Source organism: Molossus molossus, unplaced genomic scaffold (genome assembly GCF_014108415.1).
Source record: "Molossus molossus isolate mMolMol1 unplaced genomic scaffold, mMolMol1.p scaffold_m16_p_2, whole genome shotgun sequence".
NCBI classification, from domain to species: domain Eukaryota; kingdom Metazoa; phylum Chordata; class Mammalia; order Chiroptera; family Molossidae; genus Molossus; species Molossus molossus.
In genome coordinates this window covers 90763471-90785634 of record NW_023425355.1, presented here as the reverse complement: position 1 = coordinate 90785634, position 22164 = coordinate 90763471, and the positions used below count along the sequence as shown (strand labels likewise).

The following is a 22164-nucleotide window of genomic DNA, read 5'->3' as shown; positions in this document are numbered from 1 at the left end:
ACAAGAATTCCATTGAATCATTACCTATAATAGGAAAAAAGTTGAAAACAATTTAGTCAATAATTACATTATAATGTATCTGCTATGCCTCCATTCAATAATGCTTTTGAAGAATTTTTAGAAAAAGTTCATGTTAGATGAAAAACATTAGTAAATGTAGATCAGTTGGTTAGAGCATTATCCTGATATGCCAGGGTTTTGGATTTGATTCCTGGTCAGGGTATGTACAAGAAGCAACCAATAGCCCTGGTGGTTTGGTTCAGCGGTTAAAGCATCAGCCCTTGGACCAGAGAGTCCGGGGTTCGGTTCCTGCTAAGGGCACGTACCTCGGTCGCAGTTTGTCCCCACCCCGGTTGGGGTCGTGTGGGTGGCAACCACTCGATGTGTCTCTCTCATGTTGATGTTTATCTTTCTCTTCCTCCCTCTCTCCCTTCCCCTCTATCTGAAGATAAATGCAAAAAAAAAAAAAAATTAAGAAGCAACCAATAAATGCATAAATAAGTAGAACAACAAATCGGTGTTTCTCTCTCTCTCAAATCAATAAAAAATAAAAGGAAAATATTAGTAAAAATGCTAACCTTGAAAAATATAGATTATGTTATTGTTATACAGTTACTATATAAATACAGCTATAAAACTAAAGAAAGATTCCAAAATGTTCACAGTAGTTAATTTTGAATGACAGGACCCAGTTACTTATTTTCTAAATTGTCTTCAACTTCCTTGTAGTGTTAGAATATATAATTCCCAGCTCTGGCCAGTTTGGCTTAGCGGTTAGAGAATCTGCCCACGGACCAATGCGTCCCGGGTTTGATTCCGGTCAAGGGCACATACCTCTGTTGCAATTTGTCCCAGGCCCTGGTTGGGGTCGTGCAGAAGGAAGCCCAGGAGGCAGCCATTCGATGTGTCCCTTTCATGTCGATGCTTCTCTCTCTTCCTCTCTCTCCCTCCCAGTCTATCTGAACAAAAATGGAAAAATGTCCTTCGGTGAGGATAAATAAAATAATATATGACTCCCAGACTTCCCCTCCAACCCTGGGACAAAGGCAAGACTATTAGGAGGTGCTGTAGTTGAAAATAAATTCAGACATGGAATAGTAGCTCAGTTTTATTTGCTGCAGTGACAAACAAACACCAAACAAAACAAGTGGACCACAAGTGCCCAAGGGCCAGGACAGGCAAAAAATAAGGACCCCATATTAAAGTGGCAATTACTGCAGGAATCACTGCCTTGGGAAGGATACAAGGTTGGGCTTCGGCCCCCTTTTCCTAGCCCAGGGTTAGCGGGGAAGAGGGGGCCCAAAGCGCTGCATGGTCCGCATCACTACGGAAAGCTGGTCAAGAAAGCTGATGATGGAAGTTCGGAGGAGGCGAGAATCTTCAGCTCTCCAGCAGCTAAATGTGAGTGGGAAAAAGAAAATCAAGTTGGAGGTGGTGACTCCTCCCTTCCCAGCTCTGGCCCCTCAGGCATTACATTGAACTCTTTGCTGTCTCCATTACAACACCCCCCACAGAGGGCACCTAGTTCCTCCCCTAGACCTAACTCTTGAGTGTCTCCGCGTCTCCAAAAAGGCGCCCCCGGGTGGAGACTGGCCCGGTCAGCCCCCCCCCCCCGCGCTGGCGGAGATTCAGTTAAGGCACCATCCACACCGACTTTGTGTCTCAGGTCCCCTCTCAGACCACCTTGAATAGTCTCACCCGCTCCAGGACGGCTTCTACCGCCCCCTCCAGATTATTCCTGGCCCTGATTTCCACCAGCCACCCAGTTACCCCCAGCTCTCATTTCTTCTTCCCCTTCAGACTGCTCCTGGCCGGTACACAACCAAGCTGCACCTGGTTCCTTCTGCTCCCCATTCGGCCTGTCAGTCCCTCTGCACCCAATACAGCCATCCTGAGGACAGTCCCCAACGCATTCCCCGTTGTCTCCTCGGGCAGGATACAATGTACGTGATGGATTTCCCGGCTTTCTGGCCGTGAGTGCGGCGTCTCCGCCCCGCCCTGAGGCAAGCTGTGCTCGCGCAACACGCGGAGCTGTGCCGGCTGCAGCCACCCGCACCGTCCGTGCTGCTGAAGCCATCCTGGTTGTCCTGGCCTTCGGCTCCGGCGAGGCCCGCGTCTGCGGCCGGCACGTCCACCCTGCTCCGCCTGCGGCCCCCCCGCAGCGCGGTTCTCACCGTCTGCGCTCGCCCCGCCTCCAGCCCGTCGCGCTGACTCCGCCCCGCGGAAACAGGCCTTACTGAGGCGCCAATGCGGGGTCAGTTCCCTCCCTGCTGGCCGTGCCACCCAGCGTCCGCGAGATCCCAAGGCGGCACCCCCTCACGAAGCTCTGCCCTTAGAGCGCAGTTAAGCTGGGGATCCCCAGAACTTCTGTATAGACTCCCCACACACAATTCGGATGGGCGGGAGATTAGTTCCCACTCAGCCAGGCCTGCCACAGCCCAGAGACACCGCAGTGGCTGCCTAGCCTGTGAGCGCTCCCTCATGAAGCCCCGCTCCTTAGAGCGACGTGTGACCTCAGTGTCTGTGAACAAACCTGTCCCCACTTTTCCCCCAACCTCATGTAAGGCTACCAGACACGTGGGCATGTTTCCCACCCTGTCCTTTCCCTGGGCCCAATGTTCCCAAGAAACGTGACTCAACGCTCTTTCGGTGATTTGTGGAGGGACGTGGGGTCAGACGGCCCACAGGGTTACTGCTCTACACGCTGCCGCCATCGCCGATGTAGATGAAGAAACCAAAAGGGCTTTAAAGGGGTGATGAGCCAATCATATTTGCCTTTTAGAAAGACCACTAAGTGGGCAGTGTGAAGGTCAAGCCTGCCAGCTGGGAGACCCGCACAGAGGCAAGGAAGGAAATTATAAGGACCTGAGATAAAGTAGCGATAGTGGGAACAGGGCTAACGTCATATGTGAAAAATCAAAATGCAAAACTAAAATCACTAAAATCCCAACTTAGTAAATTACTATATACATACATTGAAGTCCTAGAACAATACACCAAAAAGTAAATGCATTGTGTGATGGCATTGTGGGTGATAACTTCCTTTTTGTGTTTTCCTGAACATTTTTGACAGTGACCTTACATGACATTAAAAAAATTTTTTTTTGTTAATCCTTACCCCACACGAGGATATTTTTTCCATTGATTTTTTAAGAGAGTGGAAGGGCCGGGCCCATGTGGCTCACTGGTTGAGCATCAACCCATGCACCAAGAGGTCGCTGGTTTGATTCCTGGTCAAGGCACATGCCCAGGTTGTGGGTCCAATCCCCAGTAAGGGGCATGCAGGAGGTGGTCAATTGATGTTGCTCTCGTTAATGTTTCTATGTTTCTCTTCCTTTCGCCACCACTCTCTAAAATCAATAAAGAAAAAATATTTTTTTTAAAAAGCTAGTGGGAGGGAGGGAGGAGAGAGAGAAACGTCAAAGTGGAAGAGACACATTCATTGATTGTCTTTCACTAGAGCCCCAACAGGCGGTATCAAACCTGCAACCCAGGTACCGTGCCCTTGATTGGGAATCTGACCTTTGACCCTTTGGTGCACAGGCCAATGCTCTAACCACTGAGCCCACCAGCCAGGGTTTATATGCCATTTCATTTATATTTTTTTAGATTTTTAAAAATCTTTCCCAGCCGGTGTGGTTCAGTGGTTGAGAGTTGACCCATGCACCAAGAGGTCGCCGGTTTGATTCCTGGTCAGGGCACATGCCCAGGTTGTGGGCCGAATCCCCAGTGGGGGGGGGCATGCAGGAGGTTGCCAGTTCTCTCTCATGAATGTTTCTATCTCACTCTCTCTCTCCCTTTCTCTCACTCTAAAAATCAATAAAGAAAAAAAGTGAAACTTAAAAAAATCTTTATATGTGACATTTTTTTTTATTCTCATCCAAGGACATTTTTCCATTTTTTTCTTCAGATAGAGTGGCAGGGAGAGAGAGAGAGAAAGAGAGAGAGAGAGAGAGAGAGAGAGAGAGAGAGAGAGAAACATCGATGTGAAAGAGACACATTGAGTGGCTGCCACCCGCACGACCAGCCAGGGCCGGGGACAAACCGCAACCGAGGTATGCGCCCTTAGTGGGAACCGAACCTGGGTCTCTGTACTGCAGGCCAATGCTCTAACCGCTGAGCCTAACTGGCCAGGGCTATATATGACATTTTTTAATAAAAAATAAATTTTTATAAATACTTCCCTAATATATTTTTATATGTTTTTTAAAAAATCCTTACTTGGGCCCTGGCCAGTTTGGCTCAGTAGTAGAGTGTCGGCCCACGGACCAATGAGTTGCGGGTTTGATTCCGGCCAAAGGCAGGTACCTTGGTTGTGGTTCCCCCTGGGCCCTGGTTGGGGTTGTGCAGGAGGCAACCAGTCGATGTGGCTTTATCACATCGATGTTTCTCTCTCTCTCCCCCTTTCTCTCCATCTCTATCAGAAGATAAATAGAAAAATATCTCCAGGTGAGGATCGAAAAAAATTAAAAAATTAAAAAATAAATAAAATAAAATCCTTACTTATGGATATTTTTCCATTTATCTTCAGATAGAATGGGAAGGAGCAAGAGAGAGGAACACTGATGTGAGACAGAAACATTGATTGCCTGCATGCCCCCACTAGGAATCAAACCTTCAACCCGGGCATGTGCCCTGATTGGGAACAGAACTGGGACCTCTGAGTCCATGGGACCATGCTCAATCCACTGAGCCACACCAGCCAGGCTCAAACATAAGTGGGGTTTTGTTTGTTTGTTTGTTTTTTTCATTTTGTTTTTGTTACAGATGTTTCCCCTTTTTTACCCCATTGACACCCTCCTCCCCATCCCCCCCGCCCTGTCCCTGGCTTCCTTGTCTATGTCCATTGGTTATGCGTACGTGCCTATAACTTCTGTGGTTTAGCTCTTCTCTCCCCCACCACCCTCTCTTCTGAGGGTTGTCAGTCTGTACCCTACTTCCATGTTTCTGGGTCTATCCTATTCCTCAGACTGTTATGTTCATTATATTCCACAAATAAGTGACATCATGTGGTATTTGTCTTTTTTCTGCTTGGCTTCTTTCACTTAGGATAATACTTTCCTCCATGTCATCTCAAAGGATAAAAGATCTTTCTTTCTTACAGCTGCATAGTACTCCATTGTGTATATGTACCACAGCTTTTTTATCCATTCGTCTACTGATGAACACTTGGGCTGTTTCCAGATCTTAGTTATTATAAATAGTGCTGCTATGAACATGGGGGTACATATATTTTTTTCTGATTGGTGTTTCAGGCTTCTTAGGGTATATTCCTAGAAGTGGGAACACTGGGTCAAAAGAAAGTTCAATTTTTAATTTTTTGAGGTAACACCATATTGTTTTCCATAGTGGCTGCACCAGTCTGCATTCCCACCAGCAGTGTACTAGAGTCCCCTTTTCTCCACACCCTCTCCAACACTTGTTTGATGATTTGTTGATGGCGGCCATTCTGACAGGTGTGAGGTGATACCTCACTGTTGTTTTAATTTGCATCTCTCTGATGATTAGTGATGTGGAGCATTTCTTCATATTTCTCTTGGCGATTTGTATGCCCTGTTTGTAGAGCTGTCCATTCAGCTCCTCTGCCCATTTTTTAATTGGGTTCTTTGTCTTCCTTTTGTTGAGTTGTATGAGCACTCTATATATTTTGGAAATTAACCCCTTATCTGATACATCATTGGCAGTGATGCTCTCACATACAGTGGGTGGCCTTTCCATTTTGATAGTTGTTTCTTTTGCTGTGCAGAAGCTTTTAAGTTTGATGTAGTCCTATGTGTTCATTATTTCCTTTGTTTCTGTTGCCTTAGGTGATGTATCAGTGAAAATTCTGCTGTGTATGATGTCCAAAATTTTGTTGCCTACATTTTCTTCCAGGATTTTTATGGATTCACGGGGTCACATTTAAGTCTTTTATCCATTTTGAGTTTATTTTTGTGTATGGTGTAAGTTGATGGTCTAGTTTCATTTTTTTTTGCATGTAGCTGTCCCAATTTTCCCAACACCATTTATTAAAGAGGCTGTCTTTACTCCATTGTATGCTCTTGCCACCTTTGTCAAATATTAATTCAGCATAATGTCTTGGGTCCATTTCTGGGTTCTCTGTTCTGTTCCACTGGTCTATATGCCTGTTCTTGTGCCAGTACCAGGCTGTTTTGATTATAGTCACGTTGTAGTATAACCTGATATCCAGTATTGTGATCCCACCTACTTTGTCCTTCTTTTTCAAGATTGCTGTGGCTATTTGGGGACTTTAGTTCCATATGAACTTTTGAAGTATTTGTTCTACTTCTGTGAAATAGGTCATTGGTATTTTGATGGGGATTGCATTGAATCTATAAATTGCTTTGGGTAATATGGACATTTTAATGATGTTAATTCTTCCAATGCATGAACAAGGTATGTACTTCCACTTTTTTATATCTTCCTCTATCTTTTTTCAATGTCTTATAGTTTTCTGCAAATAGGTCCTTTACTTCTTTGGTTAAATTTATTCCTAAGTATCTTAATTTTTTTGCCGCGATGGTAAATGGGATTGTTTTTTCAGTTTCTCTTTCTTTGAGTACATCATTGGTGTATAAGAATGCCATTGATTTCTTGACGTTAATTTTGTATCCTGCTACTTTGCCAAATTCATTTATTAAGTCTAGTAGATTTTTGATGGAGTTTTTAGGGTTTTCTATGTATAATATCATGTCATCTGCAAATAATGACAGTTTCACTTCCTCCTTTCCAATATGGATCCCTTTATTTTTTCTTCCTGTCTGATTGCTGTGGCTTAGACTTCCAGTACTATGTTAAATAAGAGTGGCGAAAGTGGGCATCCCTGTCTTGTTCCTGTTCTTCGGGAAATACTTTTAGTTTCTGCCCATTGAGTATAATGTTGGCTGTAACTTTCATATATGGCCTTTATTATGTCAATATATGATCCCTCTATTCCCAGATTGCTGAGCGTTTTTATCAGAAATGGATACTGGATTTTGTGGAATGCTTTTTCAGCATCTATTGATATGATCATGTGGTTTTTATTCTTCATTTTATTTATGTGGTGTATCACATTTATTGATTTGCAAATACTGTACCAGCCTTGCTTCCCTGGGATGAATCCCACTTGGTCAGGGTGAATAATTTTTTTGATGTATTGCTGGATCCCATTTGCTGGTATTTATTCAGGATTTGGGTGTCTATGTTCATCAGGGATTTTGGCCTGTAGCTTTCTTTTTTTGTAGTGTCTTTTTCTGGTTTTGGAGGTAGAATTATGCTGGCCTCATAGAACGAGTTTGGAAGTCTTCCTTCTTCTTGAATGTTTTGAAATAGTTTGAGGAGAATGGGTGTTGGTTCTTCTTTCAATGTTCGGTAAAACTCCCCTGTGAAGCCATCTGGGCCTGGGCTTTTTGTTTGCTGGGAGAGTCTTGATTACCTCTTCAATGTGCTTAGTTGTTATTGGTCTGTTCAACTTTTCCATCTCTTCCCAGTCCAGTTTTGGGAGACTGTGTGTTTCTAGAAATTTGTCCATTTTGCTTAGATCGTCGAATTTGTTGCCCTATAATTGTTCATGGTAGTTGTTAATGATCATTTGTATTTCTGTGGTGTCAGTTGTTACTTCTCCTCTTTCATCTCTGATTTTGTGTATTTGGGTTCTTTCTCTTTGTTTCTTGGTGAGTCTAGCTAAGGGTCCATCAATCTTGTTTATCTTTTTGAAAAACCAGCTCTTTGTTTCATTGATCCTTTGAATTGTTTTTTTGGTCTCTATGTCATTTATTTCTGCTCTGATCTTTACTATTTCCTTCCTTCTACCTGCTCTGGGGTTTTCTTTCTGTTTGCTTTCTAATTCTTTAGGTTGTGAGGATAGACAGTCAATTAGAAATTTTTCTTGTTTCTTGAGGTAGGCCCGCAGTGCTATGAACTTCCCTCTCAGAACTGCTTTTGCTGCATCCCATAGATTTTGTGCTGTTGTGTGTTGATTTTCATTGGTTTCCAGAAAGTTTTTAATTTCTTTCTTGATCTCCTCGGTAACCCATTCATTGTTTAATAACATGATATTTAGCCTCCATGTGTTCAAATGTCTTTGCATGTTTTTGTTGCAATTGATTTCTAGTTTCATACCATTGTGATCTGAGAAGATGCTTGATATGATTTCAATCTTCTTGAACTTGTAGAGATTCAGTTTGTGTCCTATCATGTGGTCTAGCTTTGAGAATGTTCCATGTGCACTTGAGAATAATGTGAATTCTGTAGTTTTGGGGTGTAATTCTGTGTAGATATCTATTAAATCCATTTGATCTAGTGCTTCATTTAGAGTCTCTGTTTCCTTGCTAATTTTTTGTCTAGAGGATCTATCCAGTGATGTCAGCGGGGTGTTGAAGTCCCCTGCTATGATTGTATTGCTATCGATTTCTCCTTTGAAGCCCTCCAGAAGATTTTTAATATATTTTGGTGCTCCTATATTGGGTGCATATATGTTTATCAAGGTTATACCTTCCTGTTGGATAGATACTTTTAGTATTATGTAGTGGCCTTCTTTGTCTCTAGTTATGGCCTTCATTTTGAAATCTGTTTCATCAGATATGAGTATTGCTACCCTAGTTTTTTTTTCTTTCCGTTTGCTTGGAATATTTTTTTCCATCCCTTCACTTTCAACCTGTGTGAGTCGTTTGTTTTGAGGTGGGTCTCTTGTAAACAACATATAGATGAGTCATGCTTTCTTATCCAATCGGCTACTCTGTTTTTTTTTTTATCAGAGCATTCAGTCCATTTACATTTAAGGTGCTTATTGATATGTACTTATTTATTACAATTTTTGTTTAGTTTGGTTATATTTTTCTTCCTATTTCTTCTACTAATTACAGCAGTCCTTTTAACATTTCTTGCAGTGCTGGTTTGGTGGTATTCCCTTAGCCTTTTTTTTTTTTTTTTTTTTTTGTCTGGGAAGCTCTTTATTTGACCTTCTATTTTGAATGACATTCTTGCTGGGTAGAGTAGTCTTGGATTCAGATCCTTGTTTTTCATGACCTTCATTACTTCATGCCATTCACTTTTGGCCTGTAGTGTTTCTTTTGAGAAGTCAGCTGAGAGTTTATGGGGGTTCCTTCGCAGGTAACCTGTTTCTTATCTCTTGCTGCCTTTAGGGTTCTCTCTTTGTCTTTAATTTTTGGCATTTTAATTACTATGTATCTTGGTGTGGGCCTGTTTGGGTTCTTCTTACTTGGGGCTCTCTGTGCTTCTTGACCTTGAATGCCTTCTTCCTTCACCAAGTAAGGAAAGTTTTCTGTCACTATTTCTTTGAATATATTCTCTAACCCTTGCTCATTTTCTTCTTCTTTGGGGACTCCTATGATGCCAATATTATTACATTTGCAGTTGTCCCACAGTTCTCTTAAGCTGTCTTCCTGTTTTTTAATCGTTTTTTCCTTTTGGTTTTCTTATTGGTTGATTTTTTCTACACTGTCTTCTAATTCACTGTTCTGGTCCTCAGCTTCCTCAACTCTGCTGTTTAGACTTTTCAATGTGTTCTTTATTTCTGATATGTCATTCTTGATTTCTTTTTGGTGGTTTTTAATTTCTAATTGGTTGAGTTTCAACATCTCTATGTCCTTACTCATGCTGTTGAGCTTCCTCAAGATCAGTGCTCTGAATTCTAGCTCTGTTACCTTGATTAACTGCTCCACATTTATCTCATCTTCAGTAGAGGTCTCTTGTTTTTTCATTTGGCTTTTGTTTCTGTGTTTCACCATTTTGTCTATCACAGCGGTCTTTGGAGCCTGCAAATTTTCCCTGTGTGTTGGTGTTCTGCTGTTTGTGGCTCCCTCTCCTGGGTTTGGATGAGCGAGGGAGGACCCATGTTAAACACCACTGTCAAGTCTTACTTTCATGGTTAGAGTTGCAAGCCCAGGAATGGTTCAGTTATCCTCTAGCTTTTTGCCTGGAGGCTATCAATAGGGGTTACTTGAAGAGCCATGGGTTCTTAGTTGAATAAAAAACTCCCTCAAGGGGATTTCTGGAGGGTGGGGCAGATGCTGGTAGTTAGTGAGTCTCAATTTGCATTTCAATGGCCCACCTGGGGGGGGGTTTGAATCTCCAAGGGAGGGGCTGCTGCCTCTCCCCAGAGCCCTGGGAAGGAGTAAGATGGCCACCATCCTGTGTGGCTGCAACTCAGTAAAAGCTCTGAGCGCCCTCCAAATCCCGAGTGTCCCCACACAGTTCCTGTCCAGTGCGCCCTCTGCCGGATCCCAAGGTGAGTGGCTGTAGCTATTTTGGCGTCTGTCCAGGATCTGCGCTGTGGCGCTGTTTGGGAGTTTAACCCCAGGGCGCTACTTACAGCTAAGGCTGCTGCTGTCTGTGGGCTCCCAGCCTCCCCCCCCCATCGCACTTCCGCAATCCTACCAGGTTCGAGTCAGTGTCCCTGGTTATATGATCCCTGCAAGATGCTTTTCTGTTGCCTTTTCCTGTCTATTTGTCTTTATTTTAGTTGTAATTCCAGTTTGGTCCTGGGAGACGGTCTGTGTAGCTTCCAATCACTCCGCCGCCGTGTTGTTATTTTTTTATTTTTTTTATTTTTAATCCTCGCCAAAGGACATTGTTGCACTTATCTTCAGATAGAGCGGGAGGGAGAGAAGGAGGAAGAGAGAGAGAGAGAAACATCGATGTGAGAGAGACACATTGAGTCGTTCACCCACATGACCCTGACCGGGCCGGGAACAAACTACAATGGAGGTACATGCCCTTAGCGGGAACCAAACCCGGGACTCTCCAGTGCAAGGGCCGACATTCTAACCGCTGAGCCAAACCGGCCAGGGCTCAAACATAAGTTTTTAAACGGATGTGAAATTTCTGATGGTGATTGTCATGCTAGTTTTCTATTTTCCTCCTTGTAATGATAAGAACGACATAAAGCTGAACTGTAGTCCGGCTGGTGTGGCTCAGTGGTTGAGCGTCGACCCATGCACCAAGCAGTCGCCAATTCGATTCTCGGTCAGGGCACATGCCCAGGTTGTGGGCCTGCTCCCCAGTGGGGGGCATGTAGGAGGCAGCCAATCCATGTTCTTTCTCATCTACCTTTCTGTCTCTCTCTCCCTCTCCCTTCCTCTCTCTCTCAAATCAATAAAGAAAAAAATTCTTTAAAAAGTGCGTAACTGTATCATTAAATCCTGTTGGATCTCTCCTTAAAACAGAGCCTGATTGCCCTGGCTGGTTTGGCTCAGCGGCTTGCGGTCCAGGAAGACCTGGGTTCGGTTCTCCCTAAGGGCATGTGCCTCGGTTGCAGTTTGTCCCTGGCCCTGGTTGGTCATGCGGGTGGCAGCCACTCGATGTGTCCCTTTCACGTCGATGTTTCTGTCTCTCTCTCTTCCTCTCCCTCCCTCCCACTCTATCTGAACAAAAAATGGAAAAATGTCCTCGGGTGAGGATAAAACAAAAAAAACAACAACAAAAAAACCCCAGCCTGATCATCCCACTTCTCTCCCTCTTCATTGTTAGTCTCTAAGGGGTGCTACCACCTCTCCCTGAACTCCTTCCACAGCTTCCTACCTGGTTTTCTTTCACACTTGCTCTTGTAGGGCCTGTCCTACACAGCAGAACCAGGTCTTAATTTTTAATATAGATCACATCATATCACATCTCTGCTTAAAATCTTAAAACAATTTCCCATTTCCTTTGGGATCAAATCCAAACTTTTTGCTGTAGCTTATAAAAGCCCTGGGTGACCTGGCTTCCAACTCCTTCTTCCTCTGCCTTCATCTGCCTGCTTTCTCATTCTCTACAGCCTCTGGGGCCATTTCTCTGCTCCTGATCAGGGGTGACCTGCCCCCAGTCCTGTTCACTTACTCTTCTATTTGGAAAGTTGTCCCCAAACTTTTCCATGGCTGGCTCCCTCTTGTCATTAGGATCTTGACTACAATGTCACCTCTGCGAAGACTTCTGGATCACCAGTCTAAGATATTACCCCTAGGCACGCTTCATCACATTTGCCCATTTTCTTTTTTTTTTTATCCTCACCCGAGGACATTTTTCCATTTTTTGTTCAGGTAGAGTGGGAGGGAGAGAGAGGAACAGAGAGAGAGAGAAACATCGACGTGAAAGGAACACACCGAGTGGCTGCCACCTGCACGACCGACCAGGGCCGGGGACAAACTGCAACCGAGGTACGTGCCCTTAGCGGGAACCGAACCCGGGTCTCTCTGGACCGCAGGTCGACGCTCTAACTGCTGAGCCAAACCGGCCAGGGCACATTTGCCCATTTTCATTTGCTGCATAGCATTACTAATAATCTGACGTTATAATCTTGTTTTGTTCACTTATACATTGTCAATATATCATCTCTGGTACCTTTTTCTTGTTTATTTAAGTTTGTAGAGTAGGTCATTTGTTCTTGTTGAACGAAAAAAAGTATTACATTTGTACAAAACTGGATCATTGTCTTGGACTCAGCAATCCCCATGTAAGAAGTTAATTCACAAATATAAAATAACATGCACAGAGTTACTCACTGTAATATAATTGGAAACATAAAGTTATTGGACACAATATACATGTCCATCAGCAAGGAACTGGTGCAATAAACCGTGGTACATTCACACAATAGTCCTAAGCAGCAGTAAAAATGAATGAAAATCTCTAATAAAAAATTAGATGATTTATAGAATACATTGTTATGTGAAAGAAAGCAGAGTGAAAAGGACACACACACTCACAGATAACACATACTTATTGGGAAAAAAAGACAGGAAGGAGAAACTCAAAACTAATGAAAATGGTCACCTATAGGAGGTTGGCATGGGTATCGAATTTCTTGGAATATACTTTTGTGTAGTTTTTTTTTCCTTTTTTTTTTTTTTTTACAATTTAAATATTCTTTAGTTCTGTGCTTCAGGCTGTTCATCACTGCCACAAATTCCCTTTACACTTTAGAGATGTTGAGGATTAAATAAGTATGTGAAGAACAACACCCAGAGCATGGTACAGCCCAACATGTAATGACCAGTATATTTATTTTCTATATGCAATGTAGATTTCCTTATGCACCAGGAAAATAAATTCATCTTACATACATCCCTCTTTTAAACCTATAACCCTAACCACAGATAAGTTCATCAAGGTACTGTCAAACCTTGCTGTCACTATTTATCCCTAACAGGGTATCTCTCTGGTTAGCTCTCCTTAGGTCTGCCTGTTTTGGCCCTTGTCTCACAAGTACAGTCAAACCAAGAGGATTTCAAGGAAAGCACAGAAACATCGTGAGCCAGGCAGCCCTAAAAATCAAGTAATGCTCTGACTGGGTGACATGACAGTCTGAATACTGGATGTACAGTCTAGTCAGGCCAAGAATCTTTTTTTCTTTTTTATTCTTACCCGAGGACATTTTTCCATTTTTGAGTGAGAGGGAAAGAAAGGGAGAGGGAGAGGGGGGAGGAGAGAGAGAGAGAGAGAGAGAGAGAGAGAGAGAGAGAGATCAATGTGAAAGGGACACATTGAGAGGCTGCCTTCCGTACAACCCCAGCCAGGACTGGGGATGAATGGCAACCGAGGTATGTGCCCTTGACTGGAATCAAACCTACAATGCATTGGTCAGCGGGCCAATGCTCTAACCGCTGAGCCAAACTGGCCAGGCCAGGCCATGCATCTTTTTTTTGATCCTTACTGGAGGACTTTTTTTTTTTTTTGCATTTATCTTCAAATAGAGCAGGAGGGAGAGAGGGGGGAAGAGAGAGAGAGAAACATCGATGTGAGAGAGACACATTGAGTGGTCACCACGTACACAACCCCAACCAAGGCTGGGAACAAACTGCAACCAAGGTACATGCCCTTAGCAGGAACCGAATCCGGGACTCTGGTCCGCAGGCCCATGTTCTAACCATTGAGCAACCGGCCAGGGCAGGCCATGCATCTTTTAAAAAGATTTTATTAAAGATCTTTATAGAGCAACATCCAGATTCCAGATCCAGTTGCCAAGGAGACACTGTTATGCTGTGGGTACTGGCTGAGGCATGGTAAGTGGCTCTGGCTTCCCATCCTTCTGTTCTAAGATGGGGGGATAGGTAGTATCTCATCTTTGGGTTCCACAATGCTCACATGGTCAGGCAGGGGTTTCTTAGGGCTTATCTTACCACTTGGGTCCCAAGGAAGCATGATCTTCACTTTGATCTCAAGCACACCTTTCCTGAGCAGCACACGGCGCATGGCAATGTCAATGTAGTAATTAACAGGGTCCCCTCTGTGGATTATCAGACCATCAACAAACTTCATGGACTTAGCCCTCTGTCCTCGGAGTTTCCCAGACACCACGACCTTGAAACTTTTAGCCCTACTCTCCATGATGAACCGTAGCACCATAGCAGGCCTTCCGCACAGCAAGGCCTCCTAGGAGTTTGTACCGCAAGCAGAGACTTGCGTGGGCAATGGCTCACAGACCTCTTGTGGCCACCTTTTTAGCATAAAGCTCTACACTGCCCTCAGGGAAGCCAAACCTCTTCTGAACCACAGCGTTCAATGCCTGGATGTGTCGGCCCTTCTCATCGAGAACATTCTGTGTCCTGGTGACTAAAATAATAATTTCTGTCCTGGTTGGTGTAACTCGGACCTCAACTCCAGAGTAGCCATCTTCAGCCAGCTCCCGAGTGAGAAAATCGTTCAGTTCAGCTTTGGAGATGCCATCAGCAACAAACTTCCTCTACTTGGAAATTTGCACCGCCAAAAGGAAAAGCTACTTTTGTGTAGTTTTGACATTAAAGCATTGTATATATTTCAAGTGTCCAAAAATACATTTGAAGGAGTGAATAAATCAAATGCTAAAATTGAATAAAACCAAAAACAAATGAGCCAAACTGCATATCAAATTTATAACAAAACCACACAAAGAAAATAACTCAGGTGCCTTTAAACTCAGCTGTCTGACTGTACTCTCTTCATGGGATATATTCTTGGACAAAAGGCACTGGCTTTACTCTTAGGATGTTTGTTGTTGGCAATAGTAGTGATGAGATGACTGTGAAGCTATTTTGGGTGTACTTTCAGACAGACTCTGGTAGAACCAATGAGTAAATATATAGATGCTGCCAGGAATGAGAAGTCTCACTGTGGAATAAGGGAAGGTGACAAAGAACTGTGATGCTGAATTGAAATTGGGGATTGCAGTATAAACTTCCTTCTTTTTTTTTTTCAGTACCAGCAATTAATAAGAATATGTATTTTTAATTTATTTTTAATTTATTTTTATTGTTGAGAGCATTACATATACTCTCCCCATTTTCCCCCCTCTACCCAGCTCCTGTCCCACCCCAGGCCTTCACTGCACACAGTATAAACTCTTAAAAATATCTTTCCTAGTTTTGTCCAGTGAAAGAATCTCGGTGCAATGACACTCTATTAGCAACGAACACACCTTGCACCCAGATCTTGGTTTCTCGGTACCATTCTCCACTAAAAAGAACCAGACCTTTTTGGAGAAATGGCTGATTCTAGGGCTTGGATAGGAAAAAATACAAGATGAACCTGGAGAACCTTGTAGTAACAGGAAGGAAGTACTTGAAAAACAAAAGGATGAGGCAAGTCAAAGGGACACAGGAGTCAATAGGAAAGAACTAAAGCTAGAACATCCAAAAGGATATGACTGGAGGGGTACGGAGAGGAGTATGACCTGAAGGGAGCACCAGGGAAGGTGCTGAGTGCTAGCAATCTGGAGGGGATAGATACAGGGGTTTATTCACATTTTTTTTTAATTTTTAATTTTTTGTTAATCCTCACCAAGAATATTTTTCCACTGATTTTATTTTGAGAGCATGTGGAAGGGAGGGATGGGGGGGGGGTGGAGAGAGAGAAAGAGAGAGAACATCAATGTGAGAGAAACACAAACACATCCATTGGTCACTTCCTGCACACACCCTGACCAGGGTGGGGATCAAACCTGCAACCTAGGTAAATGCCTTTGACTGGGAATCGAACCCGAGACTCTTCAATGAGTGGGCCAATGCTCTAACCACTGAGCACACTGCCCAGGGCTAGGTGTATTCACTTTAAAAATCCATCGGGCTGCATTGTGATGACTTATGCACATTACTATACGCATGCTATAGCTCAAGAAAAATTACCCCCTAAAATGATACTTTTGGATTCTAAGTTGTTAAATAAATAAAAACAATGCATCCACTCTGATAATTGAGAAAAGAGAGCAGGGAAAAAAAGAGAAATGCCAACTAATAATTGTAAAAAGAAAGAAAGCATCAGAAAACCACCATTTTGAAGCCACCAATGCAATTAATTCAGGCAAGAATCATCTTTGGAAGGTAAAACCATTAGATAAAGGTCTAAAGGTTTTACTCCAGATCATTTGTGCATTAGGAAGGGAAAATGCAACTTTGCAACAGAGAGACCAGGCAACCACCACACTGACCATGTGACTGAGCCTCTCCAACAGTAGGACTGCTTGACCTTGAGTGCCCCCAGATGTTGATGGTGGGGGGAAGGTGAAAGACACAGCATCCCCATGGCAGCACTCTCATCAAAACACTTCAGCTGAATCTAAGGAGGAAGGAATCAGGCAAATCCAGACTTTGGAACATCTACAAGGCAACTGCTCTGGACTATTAAAAAAATATTGTTGCCTGATTGCCTATGAGAAGGGAGAGTTGGGAGAGGCAAAGGTGGCCTCACTTCCTGTTGTAAAATGCCTGGCTGAGTGGTATATTCATTCATGGAGGCAGGCTGATGTGGGTGCCAAGAGAGAAGGAACTGTGTCTTCCAGTCCCAGTGTTGCCAGCATTTGGGACATGGCAGGCACTTAGTGAGTGTGTGCTAAAGGATTGAATGAGGTGTCTGCAGGAGAGCCAGGAACTGTCTCAGAATCACACCCTAGAGATGTGGCCTGAAGCTCAGGAGAGAAGGCTGGGATGAGCCATAGATGTGAGAGTGAAGGTGGACAAGCTCCCCTGGGGAGTGATACAGAGATAGAAAGAGAGAGAAGAGGACTCTGGGGACAGAACCTTGGAGCCTCCAAAATTAAAAGGTGGGGTGTGTGTGCGAAGGGGAAGAACCAATAAAGGAGCCAGAGAAAGAGTGAGCAGTGAAGTAGAAGAAAAAGCAGGAGAGGGTAGAAAAGGGCAAGGGACGAGGATTACCAGAGTTATGTGGTCACCCCAGAGGGGTTTATGGACAGTGTGTGGAAGAAGTCGAGTCCCCAGAAACCAAGGGAGGTCACTCCAGCTGAGTCCTGCGGTTGGACAGGATGGTTGTCTCTTCCACAGGCTCTTCAGGGCCTGGAGGTCTGAGGCCAGTCACAGCTTTCACATCTCATCTGCTTCGGAAGTGCCTGGCCTGGCTAAGCAGTGCCCTGTTGGACCTATTGGAGTTGGCAAGGCCTGCAAGACACCAGCAAATTGTGGGCACATCTACTCTATCACCTGGGCACCTAACTCAACAAGCCAACTTAAAGCAAATGCTGCTCTCCTCCAAGTCTGCTCCTCCTCCTTGGGCCCTTGGGAAATGGCACCACAAGCATCTCAGTCCAGGTGCCAGACCATTTCTGTCTGAGAGCCCACCATTTATCCTGCCTTCTCCCAGTGTCATAGTGATCCCAGCAGGGTCTTCCATCTGTACCATGTCCCTGGGGTGGTCAAGGACTGCCTGAGGCCCCTCCTCGAGGGGCAGGTGATGGGTCTCAAGGCCCCACAGTGGGCAGGGGACAGGTAGCAGTGGATAGGGTGGCACCCACCACCTGGGTGGACACTTGGCTTGAAAGGGCACAGCACCTGCAGTAAACATTCAGACACCTATTGAAGGATCTTAGCATTTGGGGCCTGCAGGTACCCATGGGGCCACCCCCAGACTCTCGGGGCAAAGGCAGAGTACAGCCTGTGGCTGCTCCATCTTCAAATGGAATCCCCAGTCTCCTCTTATGATGGCATGGGGCCTGGACCAGAGCCTCTGGGTCCCTTTCCACCCGGGTCTCCCATCACTCACGCCTGCAGCATTTCCTCTCTCTCCTCTTCCTTCCCTGACCCTGCCCATCTCTGCCCTGCCACACACAAGCTTCTAAAATGAGGGGTCCCAAGTCACTGTTATCACTTCCTCCCCTCCTTATATAGCAATTGCTTCTTGCCCCCTCAACATCGCCAATGACCTTTTTGTTACTAATGCAGAGGCGGCTCCATCTTGCCCTCACTTTGCCTCTTGGCAGCACTGGGCAACTTTCCCTTTCTGGAGGGGCATTTTTGGTTTCCAACATTAAGCTGTCCTTGTGGCCTTGCATCTGGGGATGTTCTTGGCCTCCATGGTATCTCCAGTTGGTGAAATTCCTCAAGGCCCAGTCCTCTCTTCTTTTCATGCCATACTCCCTGGGAAGCCACCTCATCTGTCTTCACAACTTCTAGGATGTCCTGTTCACAGGTAACTCCTGACCATCATCATAGAAGGCTACAGAGGGCTCTGGAATAAGACTGGGCCTGGGCCCCAATCAGCTCTTCCTTCATTGAGGTTCCCATCATACACCCTAAAGACTCCACTCCTGTCTCCACATCCTGCCCAATCGCCCTGCTGATTTCCTGACCCCCATGTCCAACTGCCCAGATGTCTCCTAAGCACCTGATGGCTGTCACCCCAAGTTGGAAGGCACTGGCACAAGGAACTCAACCACCACCTTTAGGGTCTGTCTGAAATGTACATCTGCATCTCACTTCCCTGCAGTGGATGGTTGCTATTTGGGGCCACCATTCACCCTCCTTAAGGAACTGGCTTTTGTTGAGAATCTCCCTCCTCCCACAGTCCATGGATATCCAGGGCGCTTGCCTCCCACTACCAACCCCAACCCACCCCTGGACAAAATGATCGGAGGCATGACCCAGTTCTGACCAATGAAAGGACAGCGTTTATTTGCAGGGGGCATCTGAGAAAAAAAGCTACACTACAGGGTGAGGTGCTCCTTGCTGGCTGTGAATGTGAGATTCAGTGGAAGCTGCAGGCAGCCTTCTTTTTATCCTGAGGCAGCAGCCTGGGATGAAGCAGACACTGCAGAGTGCAGAGGGGAGGTAGGAAGAAACTGGGAATTTGGTGAAATTGTTCATCTGCTGCCAATACCCCTGTACTTCTCAGTTTTGTAAACCAGTTAAGTTTCCTTTATTGTTTAAACCAATTTCCTTTATGGTTAAACCAATTGTTGGAAACCAAAAGTAGCCTAACTAATATAGTTCTTTGTGGATCAAAGTCAAAGTCTCACATTCACCTTTAGTACCATTTAAAATTTCAACATAAGCTTCCTGACTCAAAATAAATGAGAGCATTGACAACTCTATCACAGGAGCTGCTAGATTATACAGGCTCCTAAGTGGGCCCTGCTGTTTGATATTTCCAGATGGGATCAGGGGCTTCCGTTTGCTCTTCAAATCCTTTGTCCATAAGGCCTCTGTCTGTCTTCCCAGCCCAGAGACCCAGGCAGGAGGGCCTCAGGCAGGGAGGGTGGTAGGGATGGAGTGCCCATCCTCCTGTGCACACAGCTGTCTTCCAGCCTCAACTGCCCTGGGTGACCTCCTCCCAGGAGCAGGTGCCTAGATGACCTCCAGTGCCCATACACCAGGCAGAGTGGGAAGACCAGTGCCACCAGGTTGTGCTTCTGCCCACTCCTGGCACCCTGAGGTTTTCTCTTAAGCAGTGAGGGGTATGCAAAGTGAAAGCCCTTGTGCACACATGGTGGGGGAAGGGTCCACTTCCATTCTCTGAGTGAGCACATGGTGTGGGGGCCTGGCTAGGACCTGGCTTTGGCACTACCTTGCTGAGTGACCTCAAGCCAGTCACCTGTCATCCCTCAGGAGCAAGAACTACCTGTGTCTAGCGAGAGACAAGCAAAGGGGGTGCCCAGGAAAGAGTGGTGATAGGAAAGGCCAGGACACCCCATTTCTGGGCCATGCTTGGCTACTGCTGCAGACATGCTGCCCCCCGCCCCCCCCCCCCCCCCCGTGTCTGGGGTACGGACAAAGGAAATTGAGTGAGGTTTAAAGAGTGGCCTTCACTGAGAAGAGTCAATAACTGGGGACCAATGTGGTATAGGGACTTGACAGAAGTCACAACATAAAGCTGGGTGATGTTCATCCCCAACTCCCCAACCTGCTTTTCCTTTGTTGAGTGCACAACAGCTGCAGCAGCTGAGGGGACCCAGGGCTGGCTGTCACTTTGCCTCTCACCAATGCGGACCTGCCAGAGGTCTGGAAAGGAGTCACTTGAGGGTTTACTCTCAGTGAGCTAAACACCAAATGCCAAAGCCCATCCCTCGGAATATTCCAAACAGTCCCTCTTTCTTTCTCATCCTGAGGCACTTCTAGAAGCTGGCTGGACTTGGATTCTGGCTCCCCCACTTCACTGCAAGGAGCCTTGGCTGTCTCACCTTTTGTATGAGGTACAGGAGCAAACCCAGGTCAAGTGCTTTCAGTGGTGCCTGGCACCTAGCAAGAGCTGGGTGCAGGTTCCTGGGTACCCACCAGCTATTATTATTATAAGCCAATTTGCAACATGAGAACACATTTAATGCTACATGCAGCTTGCAGCCTGGCCGGGCTCATCTCCATACTCCGTGAATCCTATTTGGAGAACCCCTTTTCCATAACTTCAGTGACTTCGGGGTGCAGGAAGCGGCTAGCTAAACGTTCGATGTCATCCAGGGTCAGGCGGCTCAGGGACCTCTCATAATCCTGAGGAGAGAAGGCCAGGAGGATTCAGAGGATGCCAACGGGGATACATCAGGACAGAGGCAGGTGGGAGCAGCTGGGACAGGAGTGGACGTCTGGGGTTGCCCTTCTCACCCTCTGTAGTTGATCCAGGACTCTGCTGGCATCTGCAGCACTGAAGTGGCGCGCCAAGACTTTGGTGATCAGCTGCCAGGCAGGTGGGCATGGGGGTGGAGCCTCAGCCAGTTTCCCTGTGGCACTTTCTTCCAATAACACCTTCTCTAGAGGTTTGACCACAAGGTTGAGCTTGGAATTGGGCCCAATGCTGTAATCGGAGAGTCTTTTCCCATCTGCCAAAAAGAGATTGATGAAGTCGTTACCCACAGCGGTGGGGGTGGCCTCAGGGATTTCTGTGACATCTGGCTGAGGAGGGTTCAGCCAACACCTCCAGAGTCAAGTGGCCGACTTCCCAACCATCACAATGCTGCCCTAGCTCGGTCTGGACACCCGACCCGACTTCGCACGGGGCTCCCTGGGCATCTCCTCTCCCCGTTACCTGCCAGAGCCTTGCCCTTGAACAGCAGCCGCTGCTGGCGCACGGGGATGTTCAGTTTCTCGGAGACCAGATGTTTCAGCGTGGACACCAGCTCATCCTCTGACACCTGGCCAGGCCGAGGATGGGAGCAGGGGTTGAGCCTTCTGCCCTGCTAAAGGCAGCTCTCCCGGCCTCCCCAGTGCTGCTGGCCCGCCCGCCCTGTCCCCACCCTCAGCCCGGCCATGAGCCCTGGAGGGGGAGGGGGTCTTGCGCGAGCTGGCTCGCAGTGGGGCCTGGTGACGCTACCTGCAGGCTGCACTCGCGGCCCTGGAGCGCCTTCACCGTCAGCTGCATGGCGGCCGCGCAGCGATCACTCAAACCTACACGCACCCCAAGAGCCCCCTACTGCGCGCCACCGCCCCCGGGCGCGCGCCGGAACCGCCTGCCTCCGCCGGAAGCCTGGGCCCCGCCTCCGGCCCGCCCTGCCTTGTCGTTTCTGGAGGAGGAGTCCCCTGGGTGTTCCGCTTTGTACCCGCACTGGGACCACCCAGGGTGACAGAGTCCATCGCGGAGATGGTGCAGGGGGCTCGCTAGGACAGGGAAGAGGACCGACTGATCTGGGCCCAGTGGGCTTCATTTGAGAGCAGAGGACCCGGAGGGGGGAGGGCTGGGAGCCCGCTTGCCCCGCCCCCCCCATGGCCTGGCCCGCCCTGAGTTCCCAGGGGGCTGGTGAAGCAGGTCTGTGCAGTGGTTCTCTGGAGTCCACAAAGGGCCCCACCCTGATAAGTTTGCCCCACTGGCCACAGGCCTTCTGCCTCCTCTTTCCTAGTATGGCTGCGGAAGGCCACAGTTGGGAGCAGGTAGGGGAGTCTGGCTTCTGCCCTCATCCTCCCACAGCTCATTCTAGAACAGAGGCCACCTCTCACAGGGGATGCATGGGGAAGGAGGGCTGAGAGAGAAAGGCTGTGCAGAGGTCACTGTGTCACCCAA

General features: G+C 46.4%; 1 protein-coding gene and 1 pseudogene across 1 annotated transcript; both read right to left on the bottom strand.

The window, feature by feature from the left end:
* Nucleotides 1-13954: 13954 nt before the first annotated feature.
* On the bottom strand, nt 13955-14901 carry LOC118635391 (annotated as a pseudogene).
* Nucleotides 14902-19936: 5035 nt separating this feature from the next.
* On the bottom strand, nt 19937-21611 carry UBL4A (ubiquitin like 4A). Its single transcript, XM_036271137.1, has 4 exons — nt 21481-21611; nt 21196-21301; nt 20775-20989; nt 19937-20663 (listed from the first exon to the last, which is right to left on the bottom strand). Exons 1-4 carry the CDS (start codon nt 21526-21528, stop codon nt 20553-20555), a joined length of 480 nt encoding a protein of 159 aa, XP_036127030.1. The 5' UTR covers nt 21529-21611; the 3' UTR covers nt 19937-20552.
* Nucleotides 21612-22164: the final 553 nt, after the last annotated feature.